Raw genomic sequence first — 15,430 nt, 5'->3', positions numbered from 1 at the left:
GATACTATAATAGATTTTAAAAGTGTTAAATTTTAAACGACTTCGAATGAATTGCATTAGAATCTCGGTTCGTATAACTTTCAAAAAGCTTTTATAACTTTTCCGATCCCTTAACAATATGGACAATTTTTCAAGTAATTATTGAACATTAAGCACAGAGCAGAAAAATTTAAATTTTTTGTCCTTCATTTTAATTGAAAGGTAAAAGATTTTTGTTATCTTTTAACAAAAATCTAATTGTATGTATATTGAGTATGGAACCACATGACAGAATACAACTTTCTTTTGTTTATTTGGATTATCCAATAATGAGTCCAGTTCATCGAATTTCCACTATTTACGGCATCATAATAATTATTCGTACGAAACTTGCCAAATAATAAGTTCAACGTTACTATTATCCTTACAAATTACTATAAAGCCGAAAACTTAACCAGTTGTTGATAATAGAATGAATACACACTTCGTTTTGTTCAAATAAAAGTGTTGAATATTAAATCACGGTTCTATAATAATCGTATAGTTTCATTCAAAATTACAAATATTGCTAATACTTTTGTACGTTATTCACTTTAAATTAAACGACTTTGTCTGATAAAAACAACATAGTAATTAAAGGTTACTTAAATGTCTTTAAAATGATTCATCGTAACGTGATGTTTTAATTAAGTATGCTCTTTTGCTGTATAAAATAATTGCAATAAACGTAAATACAATCAACATTGTAGAACATTCTTGAATATGCTAGAATAATTATATTGGAATTGTTTGTATTCTGACAAACGTTTCATATTCGAGATGACTATTTATTCAAGAATAATGACATTTTATGTTCTATTATGACGTTTCCTATTAAAAACGAATTATATATTTTTTTAATAATACTTTAAGTTGATAATGAAGATTTACACAATAAAGTTGTTCTTTTCATTAACAATCTAATATTTTTATGGAAATTTCGTATAACTTTTATACACTTTGATCGTGTAAAATATGAAGTATTGTTACTACTTATTAAAAACAAAATACCACGTTGTACACAATTTTAGACACAGTGAAATTGTACTTACCATGGGTTTCTGAGATCGAAATTCCGATTAAAACATATTCTTATCTCAGTTTTGTCAAAGATAATGATAAGGATGACGATATGTTTTATACAGAGATTTTGATCTCAGAAACCAATGGTTAGAAACACGCCGCACCAAAACAAGCAGGTCACATTACAAGACACCGATTTGGAAGGGACAAAGTAAGCTGGTTATAAAATATTGCATATAAATGTTGTGTCGACTAACATCTAAGTAGAGCTTACTCACACACTCTACATTGAGATGTAAGCATGCGTTCAATGTGATGAATGAATCCTAAATTGTGTTGTCTTGTGTATGCTGAGAGTAATTGTGGTAGTCCTGAGTAAAGTGAGCGGCTGGACATCGATGCGACCTAACTCTCCACGCTATATTTCCCACTATCACAACAAAGCCTGCGAAACACTACTCTAGCACAATATAAATTGATGTGAAGCCGAACCCCGCATTAAGCCTTATATCCAACGAAATGGTAACAATGTTATATAGTACGCTTTGTCTTTGATCACGAATAATATTGCAAACTTAAGCTGAAAAAGAGATTTTTGTATTCGAAATCTTCATATTTCTTTCTGCCAGAATTCAATAATATGTTCATACCAGTTTTGTTGGATGTTAGGTTATAACGTTATTGCGAATGCTTAGGTGAGAATAATTGTTTCCTCCGTTCTATCTTTCTTTTCCATATTTTTTTAATTGCTTGCAGATTCAAGGAGGCCGAGGCTGCACAACTGGACAGAGCGTATGTACTAGGATAACACGCATGCAAGCATATTGCATGGGCTTTGTGTAGACATACTGCTCCGCTCGTTGTCCCTTAATGCTTTCTCCTTTATTACCATGTATATTTTACGTTACCTCAACACGTTTATGCTTTCCGTGTTAATGTAGCAAACTCTATATAAACTTGTGTAAAGGTAAGTTTTACAGGTTTTACTTTACTGTCATAAAAATTACGTGTAGCCATCATCAGATTCACTCTTCTACCTTAGTAGTAACATGGCCAGCTTAGCTTGGGTAAATAGAAGAAGAAACAAAGAATTAAACTATATTAAGATACCTTCTGATAGCAATTTTTTTACAGTGAAAGAAATTTTAAAGAGAGCAGTAGTTAGCAATCAGTGCCAGTTTTTCTCTTTATAACTTGTAAGGATATTACATGTGTTGATAGGTTATAAATATCAAATTATTAAAACAATTAAATAACTTAATAAATAATATAAAAACTAGTTAAAGGAAGGATTTCTCATAGTAAATAAAAGTACATTTGCCGTCTAGTCACTAATATTTACTGTTGGTTTTTCATAACTTGTCGTTTGAATTTTCCTTTGTTCTGTGCACGTCTGCAATAATAATAACTTCACGTTAATACATCTACATTTATGTCTATGAATATAATTTGTTTTTACTGTCTTTTATCTATTCAAAGTTTAAATATCTTTTTGACAAGGTATTAAGTTTTAATTAAATTAAATACTTGCATAAAGCAATCAAAAGTTCTTTGAATGTGCCAGACAAGTAAATCCTTTATTTTAAAACTATTAACAAATCAAATAAAAGTAATTGAATATTAATATACAAAAATATATATATTAATTATACATGACTTTTCTTTAGTGTATATAAGCTAATACTTATATTTCACACAGCAATTGTTTTAGTACAGTTTGCCTTTAAGAGGCAGTATTTTAGCAAACAAACTGTTTGCTACGATTAAATTGAAAATTGTTAGTAATCGAAAACATGTTTTAAGTAATGTAACTGTAGTCGGCTTTAGGTTCTCAAATAGGATATTTTCTCTATTTTATTGTGAGAGTTCAGCAGACAGTAATCAACATAAGCCGACTACAGCCTTCTTGTAACTAAAGCACACCACGCCCATGTTACGTGACAAGAGAAAGATATTTCTATTACAAAAGGAACGTAATTCTTCTTGTTAATTAAATTATATTCACTGTTTTTTTAATTCATAACAAAGTATATCCAGAGTACGATATTTTTTGCTAATCTCTTTTTATTAATCACTTTAATTATTATAATTATGGTGCTTGTACTGGTCTTCTATCTTAGTTAAACAATATGAACACATTGTAGAGACAAAATAAACATCTTCAAAGGATTACGTGAAAGCGAAATTGAATTAACCCATTACAGTTTACCTAGGACCGACGTCCATTAAATCAATTCGGGCTCTCCGACTGTCTTTCCTTCTTTAGATTTTTCAATCAATCTAATCACGAATAATTGAAGAAATAGTTAACTTTTATACAAAATCATTTGTAATAAAAAGTTGTTTGATATTGCGACTATATATTCTTTAATATCGTTAAGTTATACATGAATAAAACACTTTAATTAATTTGTTTATTCAATGAAATCCTTTATACGTATTTAAGACAAAACATTCCCTTTATGTCACGTAGAGCGACGTGCAATCTCACAGTAAACGTCACGGATCGATGCAGGAAATTCAGTTATACTAGTCAAAACAATACTAGGATCTAGCTAATATTCGGCGACACTTTCACCTGGAACCGAGTCGCGTAGGATAATGCTCGCGCGACCCTCGATTTCCACGTCGAACATTGATTACCGGCGCCCACCGCCAGTTTCCATAAGCGCCAAATTTATCCTCGGGCGGAGCCGCGCGCCGGGCGAGTGCGACGTACCCCCTCTCCGTCCCCGGTTCCTCCCCGCGCCGTTCCTCGCCGCCGGTCCTCCTCATTGAGAGTCCGCCAGCCGCGTCGGCGGCACGCTACCGAACGTACGGACGCCCTTCGATCTTCGAGCGGGCACAAATAAGCCCCGCACTTTCCTAACGCGAGATCACGCACGCCGAGATCCCTTACGATACGCAGTGCGGGATTGTATCAATACTAATATAACAAACGTACATTACGTGTGAAGACGGACCACCGAGGTCGTTCACTAGCTCTAGCCCATGTTCCGATAGAATCTTAGTGTCGACGCGGCTTAAATATTTATTTACTCGGTTGTAAACTACATATGTACTATCGATTGTAAGCTTGTGTTTTTATCGATGCATTCAGAACACTAGTTGCTCCAGCGCCTATAACGCGCGTGTGATAAATGCATAAGCTCTCGTACATTATTATCTCATAGTTCGGTCATTAATTAAATAAAAATAATTCACACCCAAATCAAGTTCGCTCGCGTAACCTTGTTAGGTGGTATTGAATTAAACGGCTACATCAGATGGGGAGATGGTATAGGGAGCGTTATCTGATAATAGTGCGGGAATCCAGGAGATCAGTCAATTGCTCGTTTCATCGGGTCAAATAATGTAGTGCGTAGCTAGGCGCTTGGTGAGATGACAATGAAGCGCTCGGGCTCGCAGTCGGACCGGCTGTGCGCCGGCGGGGGCGCAACGTTCATTGCGAAGAGCTCGGCTTCGGAACACAGCATGTCGACCGGTGTGTCGGCCAGCAGCAGTGGCGGTACACTACCTCGAACCCTCAGCACCAGCGTGCTCAGAATTAAAAACAGATCCACATTCTGGGACAAATTTTGGGACGAGCGAACCAGACGCGACGCGTGAGTTGCTTTGCTACCTTTTGTATACATAAGTACCTACTTGTAAACGAGGCTTTTTACTTTCAACATTGCAAGTGGTTCTTAATAACTTGTAATAGTTAATTCATTAGAAATGTTTACACGATGATAAAAATTATCTTAATCAAGCCCAACTGTAGAGGCAACAGCAGTCGATGTACATACCTTCTAAAATAAAAACATTCCTGATTCAATCATAGAAGTACCATTACGACTAACATTAATCTATGAATTAAACCATAGAACCGATACCGGATCAATTATTCACTGCTTTAACCAAGCTGTGTCGGAATTACGTCTTAGCAATACCATTTGCCACCCTTGGCTTTCAGAAGCATTAAGCTACTATAATATAATGGAGAAAACGTGTAGCGTAGTGGGAAGGATTTCTTTCAATCTGTAAAAGTTACATTAGCTTACGTTGTTCAAATTCATTGTAATATTTTTCTTTTTCTTTTCGATTAGAAGATTTTATTCTAAGTATCGGTCGCCAGTAAGTCTATACATTGGGTTTTATTTATTTCTTTTCTGTTGAAAATACGTGGGCATTACAGCGGCTTTCTTTCTAATTGAATAAGATTGAAAGAGAATTTCGGGCAATCCCTATTTTCTGTAGTCTGTTGTCTTTAAAAGAAATTATAACGAATCTTTTAATACTTTCGGAAAGAAACCTTTAGGTAATATTTTTTTAATGACATTAGTATCATTCATTTCTTTTATTAATCTCCACATTATTTGAATCAAATGAAAAATTTATAATTATAATAAATATATGTCATACAAAAATATACAAGTACGTTATACATGACTATAAATTCTATTTACCATTTACAGCGTGTATTTAATGTTTATTGCACAACATAACATAAAACTGTGTACTTGCAAAGATAAGATAAGAATTCAGTTGTCCGTTATTCAGGAAACGTGTCCACATAAAGTTGCCACCGTTAAAGGAAAAAAAACAAAAAAATACACTATACAAATTAATTAAACACGAAACAATTTGATTTTTATATCCTTAATAAAACAAAATTTTCATATACTATATTTATATCGTGTATGATATAATTTAAATACATAAAAGCACAAATAATCCTGGAAAGGTATGAACCGTTGATCCCATCGTACCTTTATAAATGCCTCTTATAAAACAAGAAAATCGTGGGAAGGCGAACAGTCTGCAAGCGTGGGTGTTGACGAGCTTTGCTAATGATTATTGCTCTCACTTGTTCACCTGATGTTAAGTGATTCCTTGTCTGTCTATATAAATATTTATAACTATAATCTCAGACTTATGACCTGACCTGTAATGAGCGAATGAGGTGAATAATAATACGTACGAGTCTGTAAGATTGTGTAGGAAATCAATGAACATATGAAGGTAATGAAAAACCCAAGCATAATTTCTACATACCTATGCATTGTATTTGGAGTGAATGATATATATATATATATTATAGAAATTATGCTTGGGTTTTTCATTACCTTCATATGTTCATTGATTTCCTACACAATCTTACAGACTCGTACGTATTATTATTCAGCTCATTCGCTCATTACAGGTTAACTTTTGTTAACGAATTAATTGTAATTAAGACTTTATGTAATTAAATATAGGACTCTACAAACAAAACCTTTGCAAATAGTGTTTAACTAGATAATTTTGGACAACGTATTACAAGCCTACGATAATGACTATTACTTAGATTCTCCTATTTGCTTTTAAGACAATCAATTTGGAGAGTTTGAAACTAATATATAACAAAACAGAATGGATATGATAGAAATTATTATAGCTTTTCAAAACGTTATTTAGTCTAACCGAGCATGCTTTTTTCTTTATGGTTAGCTGTAATACGGAAAACATTGGAGATTCAATCCCTCTCCCTTGTTTTTAATAGGATGTGCACTACGGAGTTTTAATCCTTTTGTAATACGGCTTTCGTTTAAGAACGGCATAGAGCTCTGCCCGCGTAGCTCAAAGCTAGATTAATTTCACTACATCAGTCTTTGTATGCTACTTGGAAAATAAAATGTCGTATTTACATTTACAGAGACAACGAGATTAACCAGACATTTAATATGAAATTATTTCTCCGTTACTTTCAAGTTCAATGCCTTAGAAAATTCGATTTGAATGAAATATCGCACCATAGAAAAGCTTCGGTTTCTTTGTTTGAAGTTTATTTTATATGTAATTTTAACTTACATATCGTATATTCGTATTCCATACATAGCGTGCACGTGTTTGACGAATATTATTATAGAGATAACAGTCGCCGGGAGAGCTCAGCTATAAATAAAAACTCCGGGCCTGGGATCCCACTTTCCTGTTGCCATTTTTATTACAATTTACTCGTAAAAGCCTCTGGAACAAGCTAACAATAAAGAAAAAGAAAACATTTAACGCGGCCTTCATTACCTGCCATTACACATTACACATTTCTACTAGTCATGATTATTAGGGTTCCCTCACTCCAAAAGAAAAACAAACGGAATCCTTGTACACTTTGTTAACAACCAGTACATAAGAATGACTTGTCCTAATTCGATTAAACTGTAACTATTGACAATCTTCTGCGCGACCGGTAACGTAAATTAAACGTTATTGCTAAAGTCATTATTTAATAAAGAAACTGCTCAGATAGAATTGTAGTTGAAACAAGAACAAATGTCTAGGCAAGCAAAGTATAGAGAAAATAAAACCGACAGTTCCTTAAATGTTAATAATATCTTTCTAGTTTTTATTCCACATATTAAAAGATTACCCATTCGTATATTTCAGAGGAATCAATTAGTTTACGAAGCTGAAAGTATTTCTTTTGTGCGTTTCGTGAATGCCGTGGTTCAAAGGTCTCGATGAATTTTTATTATGAAATAATTGTATTTCAGAGCAGACGAAACTCAATTTTTTTGCTCATAATAAGTACAAATAAATGACGAACATATATAGTTTTATTTTATTTATTTTATATTTATCAAACATATCATTCAATCGATTTTACAATTGCAATGCTAAAATGAACAATTTTTTCAATCATATGTTAAAATTTTAGTTAGTTATTTATTAACGTTTAAAAACATTTTTTAGTCTTTTGGGTATTTCTTTCTTAGACTTTCACTTCAAAGGTAATTTTTCATTTCGGTATTTATATAGTGTGTGTTTTTTCATTGGAACATTTACCACACGCCTTGTGCCAGATGAGAATAGAAACACGCGAACAGTTTCATTAGGCATTTCGTTAAGAATTACGCAAACTACTATTGCGTAAAAACACCATAAACAATACCGTCGTAAAATTACACCGCGTTATTATTTGACATATCGTTGCTATTTCGTGTAACCTGCAAAGGTTTTAACAAAAAAAAACAGTGTTAACCCGTGAAATAAATACAAAGCAAATTCATTAAACAAATAAGAAAATATTCTAGCAACGCAATAATAAATTAATACTAAAATCCTTCCGTAAAAGATAGCTATTTTATTAAAATGTTGGTAGTACTTAAATTATTACTGGTTCTTACACTGGGAGTATAAAGAATAAATTATATTTCTTCAATAAACGTTATGTATAATTAAGCTGTAAGCTGGTTGTTGTGAGATAGCGCGTGGGTTGTTAATTGAAAACACGTGCCGTTGTATCGCTGCACCGGCCAGCACCGGCCCTAGCTTTCTATAAATAATCTCTCAATGAGAAAGAACAGACTTGATAATTTGTAGACCCATCAAACTTGTTGTGAACATTAATTTTTATTTTCTCAAACTAACACTATTACTTTCTCAAATCTATAGTGTTATTGTAATTATTCACATATGTTTTGATGTAAAATAACTTTTACGTACATTGGATAGAGAAATATCTTAATAGTTTTTCAAAAACTGCTATAAGATTTTACGATTATTATCGAATAAATTCATATCGTTAGCGAAATATTGTAAAAAGAACGAAAAAGCTAAACTGTGTAGTGACAAAATTGATACATGTCTTTACTTAAACGAATTTGAACGTCGACGGTGAATCGAAAGTCCCATCTTTTGTCAACTACTAAACATATAACCATCAAATCAATTTACACCGATAAAAGCAATGTTCTTATTCTTATCCACTATTAATTTTACTTCCTCTCAACAGCCGATTACAAAATGTAACTTATCTTTTGCGCTATTACTATGTAACATTAAATCATTTCACGAAGCTGACGTAGTGATCTGACGACCAACTTGCGCAATAATCGTCTCTATCTACTTACGTAGCTACATTTTTTTCTGGTGACTCATTTTCTTACGATACAATACTGTCCGTACTTTGCATTGATATCTTTTGACAGTATCCATGTCATTTTCAATTATGACTTGCCATATTTTAGAATGAACTTTTTTATAGTTTCTTCAAACGATGAAGTTGCCAAAAAGTTTATAGAGCAGATTATTTTAAATAGTTCTTTTTCTGCATTCAAAAATTTTTCACGCACGCTATACGAGAATGCTTTATAAAGTACGTTTGAATCTTTTTTGCACTAAACATAAAAATAGAGTTGTAGTTTTTTGGGAGAAATTTAACACGATTTTTAAACGAAATGAATTTCGCTTTTCGTGCTGTTACATATTTGTATACTTTATTATTCCATTGTCGAAATAAAATAGCTTTTTTTATAGAAACCAGTCACGAAACCTAAGCCTAAAGCCATGTACCAGTCTTCAAATATTAGTTGCTAGCTGAAAATCTTATGACACTTTTTCTTTCTCAACTCCCTCTCCACCTAGCCCCTATCCCATATGGTTCTTCCACTTCGTATGTTCCTCAACATCTTCGTCTGAAACATGATACCATATCTTTCTGCACTACAGCTTTTTACCTTGTTTACCAAGTACTTATCTGTGCAGTCAAATTTATAATATAACTATTTTATCAGAGTCGAAGATATGTAGTACCAGTAACGTGATGTGGCAAGTTGTTAAGTATTCAATAAATCGGCAAGTAGCAAAACACGAGGAGTACATTACGACAGGTACTCGAACTCGATATGTTGATATAGATAACACAATATGAACTAACAACAGCGACGCACGCGGGGGAAATATGCGCGGCCTTCTAACTTTTATCAGACTGTGCACGTTGGTTATTGCAAGGGACGGATGCAAATTTCCTGCGGCTCCGGTATACTGAGATTAAATTGTTTAAATAACTTTTACTTGTTCTATCCAACTAATTATGAACAAAATCTATTCATGTTATTAAACGCTTCATTTAACTGATAATGAAAACCCATTTTTAAAGCATTTATCTGTTTCTCTGTCTTCTGCCTGTATGTCTGTCCGCCAGGGCGCGTTTGTTCCTGGTAATCTCCGGAACACCAACACCGATCTTGAAGGGTCTTGGACGGGAAGATGCACACGGGCTTATTGTAGAATCATTTTTCATATATCTGCACTGATCATGCTAACACTGCACTGCTAATTGATGCATAAAATTTTAAGAGATCATACGAAACAATAAGAATTGATATTTTACTTTGTAACAAATAAAATCGATAAATAACATAGAGCTACATACGTAATACCCACATGACGAATGGGGTATCCGATATCCGAACCAGTGCGGCCGCAAATAAGGCAATTTGGAATCGATAGTACAGAGGTGGCATCTACTCGTATTTACAACGGCTGACATTTATAACTATATATTTTTCACATCCATAAAATTGCTTGTTTTCATGATTACTTAATAAAATAATAGTAGATAATTAATACGGGTTTAGAAGAAATATGTATTCACTTGTTTACAGAATAATTAAGTATTACAAAAAATTCTATGTCCTAATTTACAGGAGTATAAAATTTGACATAGATGTAAAGCATAGTCTGGAAGAAAACATGGTTTTCTAATTAGTTTCCTTTTTAATTCCGCATGGATAGAGTCGCGAGCGACAGCTAGTATAAATATAAAATTCTGTATAAACAAAACAGGACAGAATGTACGCCGTTTTAAAATGTAGGCCAACCTACTAACGTGAATTTCTATTATTATATATTTAGGATCGTACTTTACCATATTTTCGCTGAGTCAGAGAATATTGGCAGGATAAAATATTTGATAGATCGCTGCGTGTCACCTCTGAATAATGACCTTCTTCCAAATTTAATACAAAAAATATCAACAAAGAAAGTTTTTTATTTTATTAACATCTATGTTTAGTAATTTAGAAAAAATGTCGAGGAAGGACAAAAACGATTTTCGTACAAATTATTTAAAAGCAACATCTAATCTCTATTTGAACACATTTCCAAACTACGATGATGATCAAAATGTTAAATAACTCACGTGTACTTTTTAAATTAAAAGACATGAAAATTTTCCGTTGCCATTTTTAAAATTAAAATGTGCTTCACCGAAAAAGAATATAAAGATTTCCAAATAAAAGCAGACGTAAAGTGGGTCGACATTTGAATTGCTAACGAAAAAATAGTAATGGCAAATGATGATCTATACTTAATATTATAAACAGGAAAGATTTGATTGTTTGTTTACTTGTTTTCATAGAATAGGTTCCAAATCAACTGAAGCGATTTAAAAAATTCTTTCACTGTTATATAGTTACACTTTACCAGGTGACATAAGCTTATTAACCCTTATGTTCATTTTGTATATTATGCCATATATACAACTTTATAAAAATATACGATCACTATAAAATAATTTTTAACTTAGTTTTTTGCTTTTCTTCAAAAAAGAAATCTTGCCACAATAAGAGTTAATAGTTTTAGTAAATCCTCGCGGCCGATGTCGCGGGCAATTGCTAGTTTTATATAAGACTTATAAATTGTGGCAATTTTAGACATTACCTCTAAGCCTTTTCCACGAGTTATACTTCTTTTGTTGTTTTCGTTGTAAAGGCTTTTACATAATATAAAAAGGTTGGAAAATAATAAAAACATCAAAGCAGTTTTTTTATTAATATCTTGATGTCGACGCTTTCAGTGCTAATATTAGTGAATACGTAGTGTTTATTTGGACTATAAATAAGGTTATATTACAAATGACAAAGTTATATTGTTTATAAAACGTATCCATATAAAAAAAATTAAAAGTAAAAACTTGACGTCTGTCAAATTTGATCATTAACTGTCAAATGAAATAAATATGAATTAAACTAATAATATTCAATATTTTTTAAATTTCATCAAATAAAGCCATACATGGAAATGAGGTGAGCTAGTATTTAGTATAGATAAACTGTTATCAAATTAATTGAAGTCGCTGTAATTAATCTATTTTAATATTTAGCTATTTTTAAGAACGTACAAAATTCGCAGCTCTAAGATTTAATAGAGTTTTGCAATACTAATAAGACTTTTGTGTTCCTTATTTTTTTAACTTTGTTAATACAGCGTAGATAAGATAAAAAAAAAATAAAAAAAATAGTTAAGCGTTTATTAGATCCGTAAATCTTTTAGAAATATCGAGTATTTTTCTTGAAAAATGTATAATGAAATCAATCCACTGGTTCGCAGTAACGAAGCACAATAATAAAATGATTCGTGCCCAACTCAATAAGCAGCGTCGTAATATCGGAATTAGGCTTTATTCAGTTTTAGCTTCTGTACGTGATTTGGCTCTTTCCCTTGTCGCAATAATGCCCCTTGAATTAGAATTGATATCCTACTGCCAATAACAGTTAATACGACACTGAACTCTATGAATTTACAATTATATTAATTAAGTAAAGTATCTTTATTTATGACTAGCTGTCGCCTGCGACCCCGTCCGTGCTGAATTTAAAAAAATGTACTAATGTGCCTATGTGGTCTTCCAGACTATGTTCTATATGCATGCCAATATTCATCGAGATCCGTTCAGCGGTTCTGGATATCCATCTAAACATTCGCATTTATTTTGTTAGACAAAAACAACTTAGAAATTAAAGTTACGTTTAAGGTGTGTGAGTAAGTTAATAAGTTACATTTTATAATTATCATCTTCTTAAGCTATATTTCAATTTTATTTTATCCAATTACCCATTTTATAAAATAGGAATTGCCTATTATAACTGCCAGTGTATCATGTCAATTAATATCGCATTGAATTAAGTCTAATAAGGTTCAATTTAAAAACGTCTTTATAAATAGCAATAATTTCCTAAACTCACTCTCCTACCTAAGTCTTAATTAACAATGACGTACACTGATCAACATATTAAGGTCAATTAGCCAGTTTTATTATCTTGTGTCCGACAAATCAATAAAGTACAAATTCATTATGATCGAATCGATTATGTTTTAATCGATTTTAAACGAGCCTAAATGAAACCGAATATATTTAATCTGAGAACATATTTATAAGTGTATAGTAAATTGATGAGGTGGATTTTATTAACTAGAAATTACATTTTCCGAATTTTTCCCGACTGACAGAACGTTAATTTAAAGAACATTTATTCGTTTGTATATTTAGAAATGTATTTTTGTCTAACCATCACAATCTTACCTGGTGTAGTGTAATAAAAGGTTAAACTAAGATTATTTCCGCTTTGCTAATCCTCAAGTCGCAAGTAAAATTCCTTGCGAACATACAAGAGTTTCAATTGCCTTTATTGAGTTTTATAACCGTTGCCTTACTATTTTTAGATTTAACGATCTGCTCAAGATAACAGTATTGCTGTTTTTATCTCGAGTTACTTCTTTTGAGATTTTTTATTGCGTTTCTCTTCTACGGCATACTTGTGATCTTATATTCTTTTATATGTTCAATTGTTGTTCATCATTCTAGCGCCTGTTTCAAAAACCTCCAACAAATAATATGTTGCTGAATTCAAAGCTATTTGTGAAATCAACCAACGAAACCCCTAACTTGGGTAAGCTTCAAGCAACTCTGTGGGGACCTATAGTGATAGTGAGCTGATGATGATGAATGTAATGTAATTCAATAGACCTGCGCTAACGAAAACAATTCAAAGAAGATTAAGGGGTTACTACAAATATTATATGTTGTACCAAAACACGGAATAAAGTGATTAATAGCTATTGTCTTAATGTTGATTATGTTCTTGTAGATTTCTGACAATTTACAAAGGCAATATTTCCCAAACGACCCTCTCAATATCCCTAGGGACAGTTTGGCAAACAATATCAGTTTATCACTTATATTAAGTGAGTAACTGATTATTACCCACTTACTATTCTCAGTCCGCTCACATAGACGCCGGGAAAATGTATGTTTGCTGAATGTGGGCCATCGATCTATTTTCTTTTGTCGGCTCCAGCAACGTATACTTTCGTAAATATACTAGCTCGTTTCTTATGCTCTTCTTTTATACAGTTTTCCCCTTTATTTCGTCGAAGGAGATTTGATAAGCTTTGTATGTATTCTTTATTCAATGTACCATTATGTAGATGAAGTTATGTTTTTCTGTTCTTCTTGTACTATTTCCTCTTATTTACAATTTTACTAGACATCATGTGATCGCGTACTGTTTTCAGTACAGATTCCTTGGTTATGATTATGACATCTATTTTTCATTTGGTACTAGTGGGCATTGGGCAAGCATCCAGGCTCGCTCGCCAATTTGACCGTCCGTATAACACTCACATGATCTTAGATACACTAGGACGATAGTAATTAACTATCTATATTTACGTTTTCATAATTTGTTGTGCTGTTGTCATCCTCAAATATACACTTGTCATAGTAAAGGAAATGTTTGAATGAAACTTTGTAACTTTATATGATTTGTCACTGTTAAAGTTATATTTGAACTACTCGTATATTTAGCTGTGCAGAATATCTGCAAATATATGTTTGCTTGTCTTCTTCCTTGAATCTCAGTTTTATAAAATCTTCTAATTCTATTCTATTTTTGTAAATTATTTTATTAATATTTATCAATATCTAGTCTTGTCTCGTCTTTCAAGAATAGATTAATTACAATATTAATACGCGGAATATAATGCGCATCGGTTGACCGCAGATCTTTGTCATATGTATACTATAATATGTATACTATGTATGTATGTATACTCACCGCAGCTATTGGCTCCAAGGGCATTGCCAACGTTTGCCAATACTCGCATAGGCACAAACATCTTGCTTACTCTGTACCTACTAACTAGTGTGTAACAAATTTAATGTTATTTTATAACTTGCTACCATTAACTACATTGTATACTCTATTAATTTATTTGATAGGTAATAGAAAATAAGAAATTAAAAAAGTACCCCAATGTTGCCAATCTATTTTGTTCATAAATTTCCTGACATTGTGACTGGACTACAATGTTTTTGGATGTTTAATTATGTTATTTTTGCAATTAAATTAAGTTTACTAATATTTCTTGTACCATTCCTAAGCTAACTAAGCTCTATGCTTGTGCTAGGATATGGTTTACGACAATAGTCAGATGGGATTCGAACGCCCGACCTCGTGATCGGATTCCGTATCCTTAACCATTAGGCTATTGGCGCTTCAATTGTAATAACGTCTTAAAAAGAATTGTTTCCTTTATATCATATTTACGTGATGCCGCGGCGTATCATTTTCCAGAAGCTAAACAAACAATGAAAACTCACAAGTGTCAATTATCTCTAACCCCTTTAGAAGTTTTATTTGATGTTGGCAAGACAATACGAGACGCTAAATCCCCTCGCCGGATCGTCCTCGGTAAACTGCTTTATTTTCACAATAAAAATAAAACGGTCTCGGTATTAAACCTTATTTATTTTGTGAAATAAGTTCTATTAAACAATCGGTAGAACAATCTTTTGTTAAGG

At 32.4% G+C, this 15,430-nt stretch overlaps 1 protein-coding gene across 7 annotated transcripts in view; it reads left to right on the top strand.

Annotated features, from left to right (window-relative positions):
- The window catches only part of dnc (phosphodiesterase dunce), a 204,712-nt gene that overhangs the window by 152,083 nt on the left and 37,199 nt on the right, over positions 1–15,430 (top strand). For 5 of the 7 annotated variants that reach the window (XM_013322379.1, XM_013322383.1, XM_013322382.1 and 2 more), the window contains one exon: positions 1,798–1,833. The exons of the other annotated variants lie outside the window; for them this stretch is intronic. In XM_013322379.1, the coding sequence (XP_013177833.1) occupies positions 1,798–1,833 (36 nt within the window). The remainder of the gene's footprint in view (positions 1–1,797; positions 1,834–15,430) is intronic. 7 annotated transcript variants of the gene reach the window in all.

This window comes from Papilio xuthus, unplaced genomic scaffold (assembly GCF_000836235.2).
Source record: "Papilio xuthus unplaced genomic scaffold, Pxut_1.1 DF825928.1, whole genome shotgun sequence".
In the NCBI taxonomy this organism is placed as follows: domain Eukaryota; kingdom Metazoa; phylum Arthropoda; class Insecta; order Lepidoptera; family Papilionidae; genus Papilio; species Papilio xuthus.
The sequence above is the reverse complement of the archived record's forward strand: the minus strand, read 5'-3'. Positions and strand labels throughout refer to the sequence as shown.